The sequence below is a fragment of the Pempheris klunzingeri genome, chromosome 13 (assembly GCF_042242105.1).
Source record: "Pempheris klunzingeri isolate RE-2024b chromosome 13, fPemKlu1.hap1, whole genome shotgun sequence".
Taxonomy (NCBI): domain Eukaryota; kingdom Metazoa; phylum Chordata; class Actinopteri; order Acropomatiformes; family Pempheridae; genus Pempheris; species Pempheris klunzingeri.
This window is the reverse complement of record NC_092024.1, coordinates 21,991,980-22,014,568: the sequence shown is the minus strand read 5'-3', so window position 1 is coordinate 22,014,568 and position 22,589 is coordinate 21,991,980. Positions and strand designations below refer to the sequence as shown.

General features: G+C 40.3%; 1 protein-coding gene across 2 annotated transcripts in view; it reads left to right on the top strand.

Annotated features, from left to right (window-relative positions):
* slc4a11 (solute carrier family 4 member 11) overlaps positions 1-21,333 on the top strand; it is a 103,927-nt gene extending 82,594 nt beyond the window's left edge. For both annotated transcript variants that reach the window (XM_070842607.1, XM_070842608.1), the window contains exons 9-20: positions 609-693; positions 1,766-1,891; positions 2,868-2,981; positions 4,416-4,548; positions 5,522-5,595; positions 7,218-7,446; positions 8,438-8,544; positions 10,698-10,863; positions 12,624-12,797; positions 15,249-15,444; positions 16,946-17,115; positions 18,384-21,333. In XM_070842607.1, the coding sequence (XP_070698708.1) occupies positions 609-693; positions 1,766-1,891; positions 2,868-2,981; positions 4,416-4,548; positions 5,522-5,595; positions 7,218-7,446; positions 8,438-8,544; positions 10,698-10,863; positions 12,624-12,797; positions 15,249-15,444; positions 16,946-17,115; positions 18,384-18,450 (1,641 nt within the window). In that variant the 3' untranslated portion in view covers positions 18,451-21,333. The remainder of the gene's footprint in view (positions 1-608; positions 694-1,765; positions 1,892-2,867; positions 2,982-4,415; positions 4,549-5,521; positions 5,596-7,217; positions 7,447-8,437; positions 8,545-10,697; positions 10,864-12,623; positions 12,798-15,248; positions 15,445-16,945; positions 17,116-18,383) is intronic.
* The last annotated feature ends 1,256 nt before the right edge of the window (positions 21,334-22,589 follow it).

Below are 22,589 nucleotides of genomic sequence, written 5' to 3'. Positions count from 1 at the left end.
TCTTGAAATTAAACATTAGTCAAAAATCTGATTTTATTTATGTTTTTAATTCATTGTGTTGAGCCGTCTGTGGTTAATATAGTTAATGTTGTACAACTACAGCACAGTTCAGCTTGTGTCTGAAAAGTTTATAAAGATTTTGTAAACTAATGTGTTATTAATTCCTCTTTCTAAACTAAAATCATTTTTTTTATTCATTGACAGAATTTAATCAACCAACAGTGCTGATGTTTTTCTTTTTTTTTATTGTTTTATTTTGGCCTCTTCATCCCTTTTTCTGTTAAGCAAATAAAATCTGGTTCAGACCTCTGCAGCCCTGAGCGATGACCCTCGGAGCAAAGTCTGCACGTCTTTCGATATTCAGCAGAAAGTCCTTGCATTTATGCGGTTCAAACACTAAAGAATAAAACATTTCAAACATATCTATTAAAAAAAAAAAGTGGTAGCACTCAAAGTCTACAGGTGGCAGAAGTGTCACATTTGCAGAAACTATTACTTTCCTTGCCTGTAGATGGTGCACACTGGCACGTCTACGTCTGCACGCTGCTGCAGCTGTTCCTGGACTGTGTGTCCTTGTTGAAATCTAACCTTTTCCCTTTTGTCCACAGTGTAAAGATTTCTTCAAAGCCGGACGGGGGATTTATGAGGACTTGTGCCGCAGGCTGCCTTTCTACCCCTCTGACTTCACAGATGGTAGGCTGGACCTGGACTTGTAGTGAAAGTGAATCATCTTCCTCATTATGCCGCACCGGGGTGCCTCTGGCAGCTCCTCATTTATCTGTCACCCTTTGCCTCAGATACATCTGCGCTGCATCTGTGTCACATCGAGGGTTGTCTCCTGCTAAAATGACTGTCTCAGATGTCTTACTGCTCCCATATGTTCCCATACATCCAATATTATTGTAATTTCCCAAGTCATCAGACAAGGACATTGCCATATACATTCCCATTGCAGTCTCAGCAGGCTGGTGGTTTTATTGACTCATCAAATCATTCTCTTTATCAACAAATGTGTGAAAGGGTTTCTGTCCCCAGTCACACAAATGGACACATGCAACTTGACCTTTAGAATTTGGTATTTTCAAGAGGAAAACAAATAATTCAGACTGTTTTTAGTTGCTGTTTCTGCCAGAGATGCTTGTGAATTTCAGGACCTGCATAGAGTTTTTTTTTTAAAGTGAGTGGAACTGCTTAAGTAGCCCAGATTAAATGGCTCAGTTGACTTTGATTGCCCCCCCCCAAAAAAACACTGTAAAGTAAAGAGGAGTAAAGTGCATTTAAGCATTCTTCTTGTTGGATTCTCCTCCTCGGCTGCCCTCTTTCAGTCCTCTCTCATTTCAGGATAATGCAAACATATTCATTGGGCTGTAACAAAATCGAGATATTTCTGTCTTGTGAGTGTCATCGGATAATGATCATCTGATGAAGGTCACAGGACCAAAATCATTGTGATCACATTAGAGCCCAATTAAAGTGTTTTATTCCAAAATGAGTTATCCATCATTTGGATAAAAGTGATAACTGCTCTTACAAAATGATGGATGGTACAAAACCCAAACAAATTACTCTTACTTTTAAAAGGGCAGTATGTAGTGTCAGCCCTTGTAGAATAGCTTTACTGCACGGTGTGGTTGTTCCATAATGTAGAAGCACTGAATAATGAACTCTGTTAATGTTTTTGTCATTTTGAAATTAAAGTGTTGAGCCTCCTCCGCTCCATTATGAGTTGAATATGACTCATGTGTTTGTGTTTGTCTCCCTGCAGGTATAGTTGGCAGTAATAAAACCCTGCTGAAGTACATGACCACAGCCATCTTCCTCTACATTGCCATCCTCCTCCCCGCCATCGCTTTCGGCTCGCTCAACGATGAGAGCACGCGTGGCGAGATAGGTATGACCGCATATTTGAATGTAGACACGTGGGCACTTCTCTGCACTTTTCCTCACATTCAGAGTTTGGCCTTTTATTTTTAACAGCAGATTCTGAAAATAGAAATCAAAGAGCACCAGCGGACTTGACTGTGTACAGTAGAGGGGATAAACCAATGACCCCATACTGCATTATAAGTAATGTCATTAGTTCAAATGTAATTTATAAGGAATTCAAAGATATGGCTTTATTCATCAAGTTTAAATAAGATTCATGTGTTTTTCCTGAACAGAACAACTATTTCATCTCAATTGTTTGTTTGTGTTTTTGGCCACTAAGATCACAGACACAAATCAGGCATATAATGTTTCTAATTAAAGCATCTGTTAGCAAATAACTTCCTATTTACACAGCAAACAGAGGAGCACCAGCACTCATTCACAGCTGACTTTCTGCCCACCTGATAATAATTTAAGTCCAGCATCTACTTTGAGCTCTGGTTTGGTCTCCACCACCTGCTGAGACAAAATATCTCTCTCCTTAAATGCCACTTTGTCTGTCATATACAGTAAACTGTACAGCCATAAAAATGTTATTTATGCAGTACTTTTCAAAACAGAATGTACAAAACACCTTACATGAGGAACAAAAGGGGAAGTGGGAAGATATCAGAGCCAGAGAAGGCAATAAAACAAGGACAAGTAATTGTATAATCCACAAAATAAAGGTTGTAAAATCCAAAAGAGCAAAATTAAATTCTGTGTGGGTCAGTGTGAATGAGGTCTTGTCATTTAGCACCATGTAAGAATATTACTGGAGCTTTGAAATGTGTGTGCTTTGCATCATATTAGCATTCCCTGTTTGAAAAATTTAATTGGAAATTTACTTCAGCGTCTGTTCAGCTCTACAGAAGAAGCTAGCAGACATCCATGCACATTAATTAGCACACATCAGTGCTTCCCAGTGAGTTTTCTCTGTGTGTGTCTTCTCTGCCCAGATGTTCGGAAGACCATCATCGGCCAAAGCATCGGCGGGGTCATCTACTCGTTGTTCGCCGGCTCTCCTCTAGTCATCCCTCTAACCACGGCTCCCCTCGCCATCTTCATCAGCGGTAGGCTTTCCCTCTTTCATTCAGCTCAGCTCAGCCAAAATACACTTATCTTTTCACAGTTTTTGCCGACGGCCGATTTGAGAGGGAGGCTGGGGGGTGGGTGGAGTGCTAAGAAGATTACGTCAAAAATCAAGACAGGGAGGCACCCATCCGTGTAGAACAGCAGCTAGAAACTCTTGCGTCCTCATGTGCTCTGTCTTTTACCAGAAACCAGTAATTTAGCTGTATGTTCACACATATGCCCCTAATGAGTGTTCCTGGTGCAGTCAAGCAAAAAGCACACATCTCCAAAAACTTGTGTTTTTCAGGAATAAAGAAAGTAACTTTTCTCCCTCAGTTATGTTACGTAATGGTTGGTTTCAGGGGAAACTCGCTCATCACATAAAGAAACATGTAAACTTTATATTCACTTCAGAGAGACAAAGCACATAAACTGTTATATGTTTTTTACCCAACAGCAGTGTTTTGTTGGTTGGAATTTAAACAATCTTGACGGCTGGAAGCTGCAGAATCGGGCAGTGATGAGGAAAAGACTCCGATGCCAAGATGTAGTTTTAATACCAAAGCGGTTTGTTGGGTTTGTGGTGTGATGATCTTTGAAGTAAATGGGTTAGAACTGTGCTAAGCACATCCTCATGGGGATAATTATAGTACATTTCCAGCAGCCTGTCTGAGCACAACAATCGCCTGTTTGTAAAGTTGTAACTCATCTGCGCACAAATCTGCTCAGGATTACGGGTAAATTGTTATGGTTTTAACAAACCCATTACAATTCTTTAGTCCTTTTTATGTTTCGATGAAATGCGTTTTTCTGCCTACATCGTGTGTGTGTGTGTGTGTGTGTGTAAAATCAGTCTCAGTCATGTCTGATGTAGAAATCTTTAACAAAGTTCTTCCACAGTTTTTCACTAGCAGGTTAGCATCTGCAAAAATTCTCTTTTCTCTTGTTTTTTGAAAGAATCTGTATTTACAGAGTACACAGAGATCTGTTAACCTATTTCTTTTTTTAATTAAATAAACTTGGTTCAGTCTGCTTCTGTTGGCTCGTTGTTTGTTTGCTTAGCACATATAATTTCTCAGGCACGACGGATTGAATTTTGATGAAACTTGAATTTTCTTCCTCTTGGTTCTGTATTCTAAAATTACACAGATTAGCCCGATGTTGGCGCTGCAGTGTCTGTGCTCATTACAGCCAAGGTGACACATGAGTTAGTGTTCAGTGTTGGGGGGGGGGGCATGTTTACTGCTGCCTCATTTGCATTAGCAAAAGAAGCAAAGAATCCATCAGTCATCAAGATTTAAACCCAAACAGTCCTGATGTTGTGGGGCACATTAGTAGTAAGGGCTCGTAATGTTGTGTTAGTGTTTATTTTGAGGACAATGTGTTATGATCTGCTCATTTCTCTTCGTGTTTGTCTTTCTGTTTATGTGCAGTGATCCGAGGAATCTGTGACGACTACAACCTGGACTTCCCAGCTTTCTACGCCTGCATCGGTTTATGGAACTGCCTCTTCCTCATCCTGGGAGGGATCTTCAATGTCAGCCTGCTTATGAAGCTCTTCAAAAGGTATTCCTCATATACTCACGCTGTTCAACTGAACTCACTTTAATTGTTTTCAGTTCGGCAAAATCCAATTTATTGAAGCAATTCTTACATTTTCTTTTATCTGTTGCTGTGCTTCCCTCTCTGTCAAACAGAGAAATGTTTTAAATTGGGTGGTCACGCCAGTTTCTGCAGCAAAATCACTGGCACTCAACAGAAAAGTCTGTCTGTTTCATACAACAAACATTTCTTAAAGGAAGCACAGTCTATTCTGTGTGACAGCTCCCCTTCCGGCTCCCACACATCCACAGTTTCAGATCTTTGCTTCTGGTTCCCTTTTTTGAGTCCCTTTAGCAAAAACCAAAGGATATTAAATACCCTTTCATACGCTTTGCTCTCTCTCTCAACTAAACTCTGCGAGGAAAAGCTAAAAGGAGCAAATGTACCCAATCAGGTCCTAAAATCTGTTTTATTCTCTTTCAGGATTTTGACTTATTTAACTGTTTACACTCATTTCTGCTTTGTGTTACTTTATGCATATATGTGGCGTGTGTAAGTGCTTTTTGGGGCAAAGATTTTTATTTTAATGTAATATTAGTCACAGCTGTTTGTTCGGTAGTTTTAATGTTTTGTTCAGTACAAACTCTGCATGCCAGGCTACAGTGGGTGGCTCGGATGCTGTTATATCTGCCTGCAGGTCTACTTCTTTCCCATCTGCGTCTTAGAGGTACAGCGATTCAAACAAAATTGAAGACAGAATGCTTCTTTACATGATTTTTTTTCCGTAGCCATCAATTATTTGTCCAAGATTAATTTTGTTTCCATCAATACTTTGTAAGTAAACACAGTATGGATGGAGAATTAATTATTTTCTCATTAAGATTAGTTTTTATTACTGTTCATATCAACAGTTGTGTAACACCTTATTTTTTTTTTACATGCACTGCACCACAACAACCTTGACTGTGGCTTCTGTAATGCCTCTGTGTTTTTCTAGGTCAACGGAGGAGGTCATTGCTCTGTTCATTTCCATTGCGTTTGTGGTAGATGCTGTGAAAGGCACTGTCAAAAGTAAGTTGCTGACACACATGGCAGATGTCTATCCTCTTTACACCACTGTTCACGTTGTTCCCACCCAGAGGAACAGGATCTACTCAACAAATCATTTTGTCCATTTAATTAAAAGCTGGCAAATAGTTTTTTTTTTTCAGTATTGTTATCCCATTCAGGAGGATCTGTTAAAATCTTGTGCTTATTAAAGAACAAACCATATTTTTGGCGTTATTGTGACGCCAGATAAAGCAGATTTCAGTAATCCCTAACAATTTATAGTTAATTCCCTGAAAATAGACTTGAAAAGACAACTGAAGAATTCTCACACAACCAAGACTCAAATGACTAACTACTTAATTAATCTAATAAGAGCAGTCCTTCTTCAGGTCAAGGCCCTAAAGTGAGAATTTTGTCTAGCATAAGGGAAAAAAACAGAACCTTCTAGATATTTTAGTGGTGGGAAGGCAAAAAAAACAAAAAACACATTAGTTTCTGTGTGACTGTTGTGGGTCAGCGGACTGAGGCTGAGAGAGAGATACCGTGTACTAAATTCATCAATCCAGATTTTGAGCCCAGCCTGCAGCCCTATTACACCACCCCTGCCTTTACTGCACCTCATCTTAGTATATCATAAATATTTTACACAATTTAATTTCCAAAAAACGAGATGACGATAGCAGAATGTAATTTATTTTGAATGCAGTGTTGTCCTGTTATTGAGATTGCCAGTGCAGTAGTTCAATTTTCAAACACCATTTGTAAAATATGCTCCGAGCTCATATGCCATTACCATAACATTAACCTATGCCATTTCGTTGACACTTTTCATCCAAAATATTTTGCAGTAACATGAATGAATACTGAGTACTGTATCCAGCACCCTGTACTGGATACACAGGCATGCTTGCCGCATAACTTTTTCCTGGTTTGATGAAAAAGCTGCGGAGGCAGCAGCATGCAGGTCGTGTCACACACTCTCCAATGAAAGTGATGATAGAAATTAGTTTTTATTTATGTGGCACTCGTGCTCATAAGGTTGTGTTTTTATTTTTATTTGAGTTGTAAAAGTTGTAAAAGCATTGCTCTAGAGAGTTTGACATCCCGACCTTCAGCATAAAGCTCGTGAAAGAAGCGCACGCACAGTATGACTGGTGGGTTGTTTATACTGTTTATGCTGATCTGATATGGGTGTCAGGACTGATTTCAGTGGACTGAGTCCAATACGGCCTTGGACAGCTGGTGTTGCCAGTGCAAAGATGGTGTTTAAGGATTGTAAATCATTTGACCTTTGATCCAGTAGCTGCCGGTCATACTCATTAAGCTGATTTTAAACATGTTTGATGATCTATGTGTGAGCCAAATGTCCAAAAAACTAAATAGTCCTGCGCACCTTGAGCAACTATTTTATGATCCAGTTGATCAGGTTTCAGTGCAGAGCCACAACTCAGATGAGGTTTATCTCGCTTTCCCTCTGCACAGTTTGCGGTCCTTGCCACCCATGTCTCCTCATTCAACATTACTCCTAAATGCTCTTTTTTCCCATGTTTCTCTTCTGATTGCAGCGTAAATAACACAAACAGATGACACAGTCACAGTCTCCTTAGTTTCAGCTTAACTTAACACTGTGGATGTGTGGCCAGTCTTTCACAGGTACTACCACGCCCCGACGCTGGCTAACAGTAGCATACAGGACTTCCCTCAGGGTGGAGACCTGCTCGGGGGAAACAGGAGTGAGGTGGCAGCCGGGCTGGTGCTCAACGCCCTCCCTGAGTCCTTCATCCAGTGCACTCGAGAGAGGCCTGTCCTCTGCCTCCTGCTGATGCTCGGGACATTATGGATGGGCTACACCCTCTATCAGTTCAAAAGGAGGTATGTGCAGGGCTGGATCTAGATGTAGAAATGGATGTCAAGAGGGTGGCATGGAGAAATGCACAGTGTATATGCTGATTTAATATATTATTGTGGCACATGAGTAAATAACTGAATATCTAATAAATATTTTTTTTCCAAATCTTCAGACTCTTTTCCAAGTCCAAGTCCAGGTTTAGCAAAACATGATAGTTTGGGTAGAAATATGTTTGTTATGTAAGTTGAGTTTCATTTTTGATTTCACACAGGAACCCTATAAACACATCAAGCAGGAAATAAAAGCCATCAGCAGTTGTTGTGTGCAGCTGGGAGAGACTGCACAGAAAGCTGTCGGGGCACCACGCTGTGGCAAGGCTGTTTGTTTGTTTCCTATTTTATGGGGATAAAATCTATTTTTGACCTCCTGACTATCTCACATCTCCCACACATCCCATCTATGGGAGGCACGTGCTCAGACATCTGTGTTTCACTCTTGTAAATTTCTGACCAGCCACAACTTTATTTTTAAGGGTGGCAGCTGCCACCCCACGCCACCCTGGTAGATCCGCCCTTGGGTACGTGCAGCACTGCAGTGCTGCGGCACTCTTTAGATAAATCACTGAAGAAGTTTAAATGGTGTTTGGAAGGAAGCACTGCCGGCTAGGATGAATACTGCTGAGTTGGGCCTTGACTGTAAAGATTGTCAGGAATGACAGAGCTTGCAGGAACTTTCCAGATGGGCTCTCACAAAGCTCTCTTTTCTGTCGAAGCTTCTGTTCCAGCCTGTGATTTAATAAGCATTAATATTCTACTTCTGATTGCTCCCAGTAATCAAATCAACCTCAAAGCTGGATTCAATTGTGTAAGCAAAAGGCGGACCAAGGTACTTAAGCAGTGTCAGGATTGCAGCCATTGTCCTTGTCTTGTCCACAGTAATTGTATTCCTCTATTATTTGTCTCTCTCTCTCTCTGTCTCTCTCTCTCTCTCTCTCTCTCTCTCTCTCTCTCTCAGTCCGTTCCTGCATGCCAAAGTGAGGGAGGTGCTGTCAGACTGCGCTCTGCCGATCTCAGTGCTCATGTTCTCCTTCATCGGCTCCTACCTGTTCAGTGACATTGAGCGTCAGTATCATTTGTTGCTTCACCAGAGTTATTTTTTCATGCTTAATGTAACCAGTACAGTTTAATAATAGTGTGAGTCACAATACATTCACAATTCTTTACTCTTTTATTGTGAGCTAGAAATCAATTAAGACAGTTTAGTGAAATGTGTTACTTCATCATCCTTGGATTAATAGAAAATTGGCTGGCTGCACTTCTGATGACATTGTCAGGATCAAATCATGCACAGCGGCTTTTTTTTACGAGCAATGAGCAAGACGTTTCTGACCAGGCGTGCAGTGAGGTTACTGGTAAACCTGTATGTGCATTAAGATTGAATAGATTTGATGATTTCTGAAATGTAAACATCATAGATATTTTGCACTGATGTATAAGGTATAAAACACCAACTCATTAAAATGGTAACTGTTATAAAAAAGAAAAATAGTTGCCATTTTAATGCATCATTTAATGCCTACATGACCATGGTCATAATAACCATATCTATAGCACTGAGATGTAAAGAGGGGGAGATGTTACCCTACTGAAGTACTTTTCCCACCTTGAATTGCCATTTAAAAAATCTATTACTAGTTTTTCAACAGAGAGACTCGGACGTCTTTTGAATCGACGTCGGCTTTAATCATCTTTGGTGCAGAAGATCTTCCCAAATACTACAATACCCATGAATCTCAGCTGCTGTTGCTATGGCAAAGAGGCCTTTCAGAGAGCTAAATCATTCAAAAGTGATTCAGACTCCCAACCTGAATTGATTTAAGCTGCAGGTTGTATTATCAGGTGTCCTAAATGTGGAATCTTTAGCTTCCGCTCACTGTACTTAACAAAGTGCACATTGGAGGTCATGGTTATCCCCCCCCCTCCTCCTTGATTTGTCATGGCTTGTACCTTTTCGCTTTTTGTAAAAGAACCAGATATTTTCTAGCACAGCAACTCATTTTTTTGGTCTAACGATTCAGCCAGAAGAGTTTTATAGCTCCCCAAACATTGGAAACGCTACACCATCATCACTTTCTAAGCAGAAAGTGTCTAGAACTTTAATTTCAGGGACACTGTTTGCCCAGAATATCTCCTCCCTTATGGATCTCTACCACATGCACAGGCATATACGATTTCACAGCTTTGTAATGAAGGACGAAGTAATTAGCAGTTATGTTTCTGTGCTGTTGACAAGGGCAAACATGACCGATGGAAAAATGTTCAAAATTTGAGATCCTTTGAATCTACACACAGCGCTTGTTTAGTAAGATAACAGTTTGACAACATGGCATTAATATGAAACATGAAGGAAAGTAATTGTAAAACAAAGCTGTTGGTGTTCAAGGCACAAGCCTAAACACATGGAGATTTTCAGTTTGTGTCCTCTATTGTTTAGCATCATTTTGAATCTCCATTCATTGTTGCCAAGGCAGCAGCTGTTCTCCAGGGGTCGACACAGAAACACAGAGAGGAGCGCCAAACCCTCAAGTGAATTTAAATTTAAGTGCCCTGCCAATTTTCTGTTCCTTTACCTCTAGAGACAATAAGTCACAAGATAATAGACCCATTATTGTATTGTCATTTCCTCATAAATTCAACCAACTGCACTTAATTCAGCAGCATTTGAGGGGATACGGTCCTAAATGAGATATGCAGAATTTGAAAAAGATCCAGCCACTCTAAGAAAACAATCATTGGTGTGAAAATGTGAGTCATCACAACCATTTGGGAGACAGTTATGTTTGTGAAGATGGAATCTGATGAGTTTTAGGAAGTAGAGACAGTAAATGTCGGACAAAAATTCTTTCAAAATTGAATTTCTATCACCATTTAGTCCACAAAAGGAACTGATGTTTATATCAGTGCTATTATAGAGATATAATCAAGTAGGTCATGTCCTAAGCTACAGTTATCTAACAAAGGAGGAGCACATTCATTGAGAAAGAGTAAAATCTCACTGTTGAATTAAACCCACAGTCATAATTAGGGCTGCAGCTAACAATTATTTTCATTACCAGTTAACCTGCAGATTATTTTCTCAATAAATCAATGTATTGTTTTGTTTTTGAAATAGTGAAAAATGCCAAAGAGACAAAACTGACGTCATCACATTGCTTTTTATAATTATGTGACTAATTATTTCAGCTCTAGTTGTAACTTAATTCTTTTCTGAACAGTTCCTGTCTTCAAAGTTCACGACCGGCCCGTCTTCAACGTGGCTCCGTTTGAGCGTCTGTCGGCCATGAACGTTGTCAGCGCCATGGGCCTCGGCTTCCTCCTGGCCCTCCTCATCTTCATCGACCAGAACATTGTCGTCTCGCTGACCAACGCACCAGAGAACAGGTAAACCCAAAGATGACGTCATATAGTCATACAATTGTTCTTCATGTTATATATGACTCAGATTTGTCACAACTGTCTGTGCTGCCTAAAGGGATGATATTAGTGAGGGGGAAACTGGGGATCCTAATTATTGCTAACTGGTTTAAACTCTTTCTATGGCCCTTCAAAAAGCCACCAAAGACCTCTGGGATCTGCCGAAACCAGACATTTGCCGGTCTGTTAGGGAGAGAAGATTAACTGAGCCAGAAACTTGACATCTGAGTCAAATTGTCACAGTCAGGGAGCTCTGAAGAAGCCTCAGAGCCAAAACACCATGTTGAGCTTTTCCCCTGCTTTTTCTAAATTTGCATTGGACAGACCAATTTAGAGCCATCAGCAATCTAGCAGCCCTACAGTGAAAACATATAATGACAGAGTTTAAACCATTATCATCTACATTTGCTAGAAAGAAATTAATTGGATCTAAATGTCACTGAGAGCTATAGCACCAAAAGTGTGAGTTCTCAGAGTCCTGGTCTGTTCAACACTGTTTCCATAGTGTTTTCTAAATTGTACTATTTTGATCCACTGTACTGTACACAAAATATTCAAACTGACAGACCAATAAAGTAGTTGGCTATATTTAACCGTCCTCACATCCCTCATGTGTCACTAATAATAGGACAGAAGCAGGATGAAGTTGTAGCTATTTCTGTTCCTGCTTTGCTCTTTTATTCTTTTATCTACTGCTATTTTTTATTTCCTCAAAATATCATTTTTGTTGTTTATTGAACCCTTTGGACTTTTTTATCCACCTGCACAGATCTATTACTGCATCTCATCTTGTTCTGTCAAAATGTATTTATTTATCAAATTGTAGTCATTTATTGAAAATATCTGTCATTGTTACGCAAATAAACACACACTAAACAACCTTTTAACCTATTTACTCAAACGTTGTGATTGAGGGAAAATAAAGCTTGATAACCAGGTAGTTAGACTTTAGATTTTACAGTGTGATGGTTTCAAAGTCATGCTCAAGGGCACATCAGCAGGACGCGTGTCTGGTGATCAGTGTGATCACTTTGTTGGTATTTGGATTGCTGCAGACACCACCCTCCCCTCACTCAACCTCCTCACAGTTTTAGGGTGAACCTGCCTCAAAAGATACACACACACACACACGCACACACACACACGAGCGGCGCCCTCCTACAGAGCCGACTGGAGAGGCAGGGAAGAAGCACAGCAGTGATCCCTCACTAACGTGCAGAAAAATATTCTGTGGCATCATAAAGGTCGCAGTCATGCTTTTATGTAAAGTTACTGTAATGTCACGCTCGGCTTATCATGGCATCATCAGTGACATATTGATTCATGCGTTGCGTCGTAGGAGACCATGAGAGAATGCACAACATGTACATGGATTTTCTTGTATGCTGAATGAGACAAATTAAAGCAACATATGAGCGAGCTCATTCAGGTTGTGTTGAAGGGCATCACTAACCGTAGGAGCAGGGTGCCCTTTGTGACTGTGTGGGTTAGCCACAGTCACACATGCCCACTTCTAAATATTACTGTATGCAAATTTTGTTTTCACGTCTCTATCTGTGTGTGCTTGTAAATGAACTCGTGCCAGTGTGTGTGTGTGTGTGTGTGTGTTTCTGTCACCTGCTTCCTTTGTGTGGTTAATGTGACTTGTCGTGGTTCAGCCTGTCATTGTGGTGCAGCAGGCTGGTGTTGCCAGTGCTGCAGAGTGTAACAGCTGCATTGCTCCTCAGGTTGCTGAAGGGCACGGCGTATCACTGGGACCTGATGCTCTCCGGGCTCATTAACATACTGATGTCGGTGCTGGGGTTGCCCTGGATGCACGCCGCCTTCCCCCACTCCACCCTCCATGTGCGCCAGCTGGCTTTTGTGGAGCAGCGCGTGGAGGGGGGGCACCTCTATGAGACGTGAGTTGCCCGCCCCCTCATCGCCAGCGCTAATCAGACACTCAATTAAAGGTCGCCTTCAGAGCATGTGGTGACTGTAATTCTGTGTTGCTGGCTACTGTATCCTTCTCTTCCCTGATTGCATGATTACTATGTAACTAATCATTTTCTGTCTGAGCGGAAGAGGTGAGGCTGTTTTTAAGAGATGAGAGGATTGAGTTCATCATTCTGGCCATACAGATATGTGCAAAGTTATAGTTAGCATATATTAAGGGTTTGTTAAGTTGTCAAGTGTGATAAATGGGGCATAGGGGACAATCTTTTATAGGAACAGATCTAATTAGAGATATTAGTTGTAGGAAAATATGCAATTTAGGGTTCTTAAAATTATGTGCATGTCTGGAAATTTTCAAATCTGATTAGCTATGAAAGTTTGCTAAAGTGATTACTTTAAGGAGTGGTTCCCAACATTTCCAATGTGTCAGCATTTAAAAAGTGAGTGGGCTTACTTGTACAGCGCCTGTCATGAGCAGAGTTGCATAAATTCCACAGTAAAAATAAGAATTCATTTAGAGTATAAAATACTGAATTCAGAGGAGTGAAAACTAAAAATAATTGTAATTAATAGCAATAAATAAAACACATGGAAAGTCTGAAGAGTTGATTTTGAGGTGGTTATTAAAGGTTTTACACACTGTGTCCATTAGTTTTAAGTCTGAAAAAAGAATCAGTGTCTTCAAACATGCAGCTTCCTCGTGTCCAATATGTCCATGAGTTGTAAACAAAGACAGATTTTCCCTTAGAAGACGCTTTAATTGGAGTAAGTGTTAGAGGCCTGAGGAGGTAATGGTATTCAAGAAGAAGAAAAGAGAGGTCAGAGGAAGTGTCTTGCCTCCTCGCAGGTGTATCTTGTGACCCCTTTGTGGGCTCCAACTTGGGATCCACTTATTTAATGAATTCTTGTGCTGTCATTAGTTTCACCTTTCTCTGGACAGGATAAGTGGGTGGATGGATGTTTCAATTATACTTAAACAAGACAAAACTTAATTCCACATTTTATCCTCAAAAGCTACTACAACCCTGCCTGTCTTGGTTAAGACAGAGGGATGAGGCCAATTTAAAGGGTAACACTAGTATTTTTTAAACCTTGGCCTTATTTTTACATACTATGGGGCTCAGAATGACTGGTGTGTGTTTCTCCAATAGATCCCCTCTGCTGGCTACAATGGCTGTAATATAACAATTGCACCAGATCAAAATATGCCCTCTAAAAGTGGTTGTTTTTGCTACTGACAGTCTCAGATTGTTGTTTGAGGCGTCTGAAAGCATTATGGAAAGGATCCTTACAGAGACAAACGTGTTAGATCCTTTTTGTTTCATTAGAAACAGCTGTTGTATTGTACTATTCAAACCCCCCTGACTCCATCGACAAAAATAGTAATTTACCTTGCAGAACACCGGAGTAGCTGATCTACTGCTGCCTCACAGCCACCTGACACCATTGACAAAAACAGTGTTATTCCACGAGCTGCTGTCTCGATCAGTTTGTTTGTTTGTGCTATTGAATGGCTTTAGTGATCTAAAGGGTTCATTCGGATTCAACGCAATTTTTGGATGTCAAACACGAACTCAAACAAACTGATTGATCAGACAGTAGTGGATTTTGTTAAATGTCCTGTTTTTGTCAATTTAGTCAGGACCCTACAGGTCTATCTCTGCAGGGATCCTTTCCTTAATGTTGTCGGACACTTTGTATAACAATCTGAGCCTTTCAGTGACAAAAATAAGCACTTTTAGTGGACATACTTTGATCAGGCACAGTTGCCCTGAAGGATACAACCGCAGCCATTACAGCCTGTTCATGGCTGCTGAAGGAGGTGACCTATTGGTCCAAGGCCAAAACATTTTGAACCCAATATGTGTAAAAAAAAAAATGGTGGACTTATCCTTTAAGCTCAGCCACACAGACAGTACAGCAAACCTGCTGATGATCAGAGAATGTGAAAACAGCCAAAAGGGCATTAAATTAGATAATGATTAATGATAGAACATTTATTGAAATGGCAAGATGAGGAGCCATGTGACCGAAAGAACTCGTGTCAAAACAAGTGAACAACGTTTTTCATTGTGTGGGATCAAAGCCACTCCCAGTGTCTGTTCTCTCTGCATTTATTGAGATTAAACAAGACACAAGGCCTGTTGATAATATATCTTAGTATCTTAGCAGTTTGTTCCACTCAGTCCAATATCAGAAAAAAATAGGTTTTCCTCAAACTGCAGAGATTTGGTCTGAAAAGCTGAGAATTTTCGAATGGAAAATGTGCAGGAACGCTGATAAGAAAATCCTGGAAAAACGTTGTCTGCTGTATTGTATAAAACAATTGTGTGCTTTCCAGTAGCCATTCATTTGTGCAGGTTATTGTGTGTGTGTGTGTGTGCGTGGTTGTTCATGCGCCTTGGTTGTCTCATCAGTATCGTCCAGGTGAAGGAGACCCGGCTGACGTCCCTGACTGCCAACATCTTCATCGGCGTGTCGGTGCTGCTGCTGCCCCTCCCGCTGCAGTGGATCCCCAAACCTGTCCTGTACGGCCTCTTCCTCTACATCGCCCTCACCTCCATCGACGGAAACCAGATGTGCGACCGCATGGCTCTCCTCCTCAAGGAGCAGGTGAGCAAGTGTGTGCGTGTGTGTGGTGTAAGGCGGTGAGCGAGTAAATGTGTGTGTGACCATATGTCGGTTGCGGGGCTCTGCAGATCAAACGGTTGACTGGCTGCCCAGTGTTGGAGGACCGGGCCTGAGTCAAATCATATTTGCAAATATAATTCTTTGTTGGTTTTAATCTACCAGGTGGGTAGGGTTTAGTGAATTAAGACAGATTGGCCAGTAAATTGACATTATTACTCTAGTGTTAGGTAGCAGCCACATAAAGACGCTTTCTGACACCCATTTTCACTCATTATCCGACTGCTGAGCTCCTTAACATGGACAGTCAGATTAAAACATGAAACAAAATATTTGCTGAACACTTTTCCGAAGGATCCATTGTCCTGTGTGTCTGATTTAACCTTCCCACTGAAAACACCACTTGCCATTTTCCTCTTAACTGTACTTGGTAACTTCACACACTGGCGCCTCCAAATGGCAGATAGAGGTAACTGTCCAACAAGAGGAAGAATGAAGCGTCCCCCTTCCCCAGAAAATGGGTTTTTTCTCATTGTTGCCTTACTTGGATGTTTGAGCTTCATTGTGCAGAATGATGTGCTGTTTGACACTAGAAGGCTGCTTTCACATCCATCTGCTGGAGAGGAAAGTTTCTCTGTGCTCATGATGATTGCAGCTAGATTGGAGGCCAGTCGAGGTCCAGCGCACAGCTTCCACATGCGTGAGGAATTTAAATGGTCTATACAGTGAAGTATAGCAGCAGACATTTTGTGTCCAGTAGTTCATTTTTTCATATTTTATAGATATGTACATTCAGTTTCCTCAGCCAGTGATTTTGTATTTTACTTTTATTTACTGATTTTTATCTTGTTGTCCCAACATTCAACTAACCAAGATGCTCCTGTCATAATCACATCTGAAGCGGATCACAAGGTCACTGCCTTAACAGGAAGCTTCCATTTCACGACACGATCTTCTTTCCTTTGACGAGACGCATTTCAGACTCCAGATTTGTTGAGTCTTGCTTTTGAAATTTCCAGATAAGCCGTGTTTCCAGAACGATTGTGGGGAGTCACCCAGATTGTGAAATAGTTTTCTTTGCAGAGCTGTCTGGTAAATTCTGCCTCATCAACTCCTGCTGTTAGAGAGGCTCACACCTGACACCGGATCAGTTGGGGGAGATGAGTTTGTTCTTGTTGCAGCTTCACTCAGAGTGCTATGTTTTTACATAAAAATCTTATTGAATGCAGCTTTAAAAGCTTCTCACACATTCACACAGGAGACCCCTCGTGTTATAAAGACATGTATTTTCCCTTATAAGAAAGCATCCACTGAAAGTTAAATGTTATTTATGATCTAAAGCCCACAGAGCACTTCTTAGAGGTGTGTGGGCCGTCCACTTCCCTTAGTCATTTCTTTAAGACTGGAGGAGAGCTGAGGACAGTGAGGAAAAGAACCTCAGGGCAGATTGTATTTTAATCTCTCCTGATCCTCTCCCCTCCCGCAGACGTCTTACCCGCCTACCCACTACATCCGCAAAGTGCCCCAGAGAAAGATCCACTACTTCACCTTCCTGCAGATGATGCAGCTGCTGGTACTGTGTACGTTTGGCATGTACCCGATACCGTACATGAAGATGATCTTCCCTCTCCTCATGATCCTGCTAATTCCAATCAGGTACGACGGAAAATGATTTTCTCAAGTGCTTTAAACCTTGATGACATTCAGCAGCACACAGGTACCGAGTGCTCTGTCTGACCTGAATCTGCCTCTGGATGAAAAAGTGTTTGAGCCACAGTAAAACCTGTGGACATGTCTATTGTTGTCAAAACTCTCTCTAAGCACCACTGAGCTGGGAAATAATCAAGTCTAGGTTTCCTAATTACATTTTTAAACTCTATAACTGAGTTTAATGTGCTTCAGCTTGGAACATCTTGCATTTCTGTTACAGATACAAATGTTCTGAGCTGCAGTTCATCTGCACAGTCTGACTAAACAGACAGTGTGAAGTGACAGATGGGCGTAGTGCATTATATATGATATTTGTAAATTCACCGAATAATTTACCTGCACTCTTTCTCAGTCAAACTAGTGGAATATCTTCAGCACAAAATGGTGGTTTGTCTTTGTAAAGCATGTGAACTTCATTTATTCAGCACTTTTCAGGGTTGAAGCATTTGCAGTATCCTTTGTTTGTGAGGATTTGATTTCAGCGTGTCTATGAAGCACATTTGCAAGATGCAAACACAACAAGGCTAGCAAACAGTTGCCCACGTACACGTCGAGCAGACAGAGAACATAAGCATTCATTTAAAGTCGAGTCTCTGGTGACCTGCTGAGCGCAAATCCAATATTCGGTTTCCAGCACCTCCTGAGAGAAACATCTGGCTCACAAACTGTCTGTCGGTAGTGTACAGCGGGTAAATCTCTATTGTGTGATGTGAAACGACGCTAATCAAAGCAGCGAGACTGAACCAAATCATTTAAACTGTGGACAAATCAAAATAATGAGCCAAAAGAGGTTAAACTGCTCTGTGGAGCTGAGGGGAACTGCAGAGTGGGATGATATTCTTCTGTAGGTTCATCATTACAGGCAACACTTTTTCTCATTGTAGAAAAACGGCTTTAATGTAAATATCATGCACAGCTTGGACTGGTGCCTGCTTGTGCTGCCTCAACAGCAACTATAGTAATGTGGCAGCATTAAAAAGAAAAATTATTAATGTAAACTTGAAGATTTTAAGTCTGTAGTGCCACTGTGTCCACTCACATACTTGTACATCAGCCACCACTGTATCGTGGGCGACCGGTATGCAGAGAAGGAAGTTATGAATCTTACCCGATAAGATCTGACATTTTGATGGTGTGGCGTTTGTTTTTCTTGTGTTTTCTTTCTCAGCCTGACAACTAACTACTGACATACATTCTGTGTGCTCTGTGTTTAGGAACAACGTGCTTCCTCATATCATTGAGGCCAAATACTTGGACATAATGGATGCCCAACACATGTAGCTACAGATGGAGACAAGTTCTGGATCCACAAAAAAGACATCTAGAATTAAAAAAAAAAGGAGAAAAAAAGAAACGAGGATTAAAAAAAAACGTATTTTTTTCAATGCAAAACTGTATGGAAGCAAAAAAGGAAGGAGGAGTAGCGACTGTTTTGATTTTTGTATCCGATAAGAACATTCTTACAGGTGAAGCACTGGAAATGTGGGAAGTCGTGTGAGGAGGAGAGATGAGCGCCGTGGGAACTGATTTCCAAACATGGACAGACAGCATCTCTCTGGGAAAAAAAAAAAAAAAAAAGTTCTACCGAAAAAACAGGACCGCCCAGAACTCCCTGTTTCACCTCCGTTTGACCCCCGTCAGATCGTTCAGTGCCATATACCTCCATGTTTTCCTCTCACACCTTTACATTTTATGGCTACATTTTACAATACCCTTGCTGCAGTGTATTCATCTGTGTGTTAATCTGTGGGTAAGTGTTTAAAGTACTCACTAATACTGTGTAAGTGATAAAAATGCTGCCAGTGTACATTGTAGAGAATGTAGAAAGGTATAACGGCACAATGGAAGTATGAACAGTAACCTTTTTGACACTTTGCACTCACATTGTGGTTTTACATTTGGGTAAATTTTACATACTTACACTGTGTTGATAAGTACTTAAATACTTTTCCATGGGCAAAATAAGTAGTAAGAGTTCTGAACTTAGGCCACTGCAAAGTAAATCTTTCCCTTTTGTATTTCTGTCATTGTGCAGTGGTAAATCCTTTACATTCCTGCACCTTTTAGCTGTGATTCTCCCTTTTTCTATGAAGGACACTTGTGCCCGTACAAATTTAGTTCCTAAGTCATTCCAACAAATGTCAGTGTTCATTAGGGAGAGGAAAAAGGAGCGTATGTGTGCGTGTGTGTGTGTGTGTGTGTGCATGAGTGTGTGTGTGTGTCATAGACACATCACTAATCTGTCCTTCATCTAGCTTCCTGCCAGCTCTTTAGAGAACCTCATTTCTAAAGTGGAATTTAAGTACTCAGCCGAATGACAAAATACATTCCACAGGTATATATTATATGTAATTATTTAGAACGACAGCACAAACCAAAACATATAGTGAAATCTTTATCAAATTATGAATATATTAGAATATATTATGGCAATATATAAAAAAAAAAAAAGTATTTTAGGTTAAATTCAAATGAAATATTTATTTATCATGATGACAGTTTATCTTTTAAGTACAAAATGATCCTATTGTGTGGTTACACCGAACTGGAAAGTAATCCGTAGTTCTCTGTTTGCCTCTTTACATTCCACAGTTACTGGTTCTTGTATTTTGAGTGTGTTGTCTTACATCTGGCTTTGCCGCAGTGTTTACATATCAAAGTCCCTTCCAGTTCCACATCAAAGTCCAACATAGTTCTGGTGCATTGCTAGTAAAGAGGAAAGTCAGGTAAAGGTAAAAAAAAAACAAAAAAAAGTCAATAAAAAATACATTTGTGGGTTTTGAATTCAACAAAATGCATCCCTTTTTTTATTTTTGTGAACAAGTGTTCAGAGATGAGTTTTAGAATAATCTGGTCTTGTTTTCTATTTAGATGTTATGATTAGATCAATGCTTGCAAACGTTGTCATGTAATAATCCAGACGTCTGGAAAGATTATCTTGTTATCTACAGTACAAAAAGAAGAAAAAAAAAAAAGAAAATTTCTAGGCACTGGTTTGCTTAAAGCATGACTCATCTGGGTTTTTGATACAATGTGATGCCAATGGACATGTATCCTACACAAGAAAAAAAAGTAGCAAGTCAAACAGTAACTTCTCAATAAACCGAATGCAAAGCTCAATATTCAGCAATACTGTGTATAAAAACAGGACTTCACTGGTGAGATTCGGGTCTCCCAGAGAAGGCGGACCCATCAGTGAAGCAAAAACAGGCCAGCTGTATTTTTCAGACAGCAACTTTTCAGTCCATCCTCATGGTACAAAAACTGCTCTGTGCTGATTCAATTATTGCACACATCAAGGAGAGAGAAAAAAAAAAAGTTTGCCTGTCAACAAGGCATTCTCAGTGCCGGATTTTATTACGGTTTAGTTGCTTTCCCAATATCCAAATGGCAGCTCCCTCATGCAGTTCTGTTAAACTTTGTCTTACAGATGTGAGAAAGATGTCCAATTTAAGCAGATGTCTCATGCTGAGATAGCAAGGCATGAAAGGAAAGCTTGGGTGCATTTGCATAATCCTTGGACTGAAGCTTAAGACGGCACTAGAGAGAGAAGAGAGAGATTGTGAGGTATGAAGTAATATGTACAGTTTGCAATGCAAAGTTTAGTTTCTATCAACTATCCATTATAATCCATGGCAAGGCATTAGTTTCTAACTTTGGGCCGAGTACAGAGATTTAACCATTCTTCTTCTTATGTGACAGTATTGTTGTTGTTCCTTGATATCTTCTCTGTACTGATGATTTTGGAATAGCAGCAAATTTCTCTCAGAGGACTTAACATTGGATTCAGAGTGAAATACATACTACTCTGTTTGTGAAACCTTGACTCCCCTCCTCCTGATTGGATTTGTTTGAAATTGCGTACTGTGGTGTTTTGTTTTTCTGTTTGTTTCTTTTTCCGTTTCTTTTCCTGATTTCATATAGCCTACTTTTTCTAATCATGAATGTAAGATGTGTGGATTTTTATATAGCATACTAATTTAGGTGTCAAACAGAATCTGTAATTTTGTCAAAAAGATCAGCTATATTTGTAAGCTGTAATATGTAAAATGAGAAAAAAATGGTTATCAAACAGAATGTGTTGGTTTATTATAGTATATATATACTGTACACTGAAAAAGAGAGACTATCTCAAGCTGTTTGCCAAATAAAAAGTAGTAGTGATGTAAATATCTGCGTGTGCTTGTGTTCAATGAGGCGTCAGACATTTTCCACCACAGCAACATCACATCTAAAGAACCGTCTAGATCGTCATAATGTTTGATAAGTATATTTCTGGCCTTAAGAGGAGGATTCCTTGTAATGCTGTTGAGCCCATAACCATTTTTCTAGCACTACCATCACGTCAAAACTTCCCCTTAACCAACACTTTGTCCCGTTATAAGGTCAATGTCACATAATCACATACTCGTATTTTACAGATTTTATTCAAAGTAAGTGGGCGATGAATTCTGAAAATGAAAACCTTTAGGTAACAACCAAACTGTGTCAGTAGCACAGAGAGGCGACGTTAACGTCAGGTCAGATTTCTAGTCTTGTTCACGTCGTCGTTCATCACAGAGCTCCTAATTTAGAACAAGCATTTTTGCACATTTATTAATTGCACATTATTCATTGTATCAAGATAAGATAAGATATTCCTTTATTAGTCCCACTACAGGCACAGCAGACAGGAGACATGAAAGAATATGTAGAGCTACAGTAGAGGAAGTATACAAAGATAGAAACAATAATATAGTGTACAGGTGGGAGATATTACTAAGTACTGGACATTGTGAGGTAGAGAGATGAATAAATAATTTGCACAGAGGGAAGTTCAGAATAAATATGCTGCACACGTGGTGTACACTATAGTGGTGTTAATATTAATGTTTTATGTCTATATCCCCTAAAGTAAGGCAATGAACAGTAATATTTGGTATCAGTACTGATACTGATACTGTCATATCACATCCACCCTAAGAATCACCATGTAAAACCCATCAGTTTCTTATGTTCGGCCCATTAAACACCAGCACTGTAGTGGCTGATGTCTCACTTCTTTTTATTTAGTATATTTTCCGCTTTGACTCACCATTAGGCCAAAATGTCAAACCTAACACACAACAAATACCTGAAGAACCTGAGAACTCTCTTGCTCCCAAGAGGATGAACCCTTTAAATGTATAGTTTGACCTCTGGCGCCACCTTCAGGACACATTTTACACCAGCAGCTACACTGAAGCTCTGTGCAAATCCTCACCAGTGTGAAGGAGTGTTGGGGTTTACGTTTGGCATCTAAATGTGTAGATATTCTGCAGAAACAAGCCCAGGACGTTATTTTGAGCGTCAGTGAGCTGCTGCTGCTGCTGCTGCGCCTGCGCAGACCTCCAAGTCATGTGACCAGTGACTTCCGGGTGTGGAGGGGGAACCTGTCTGCC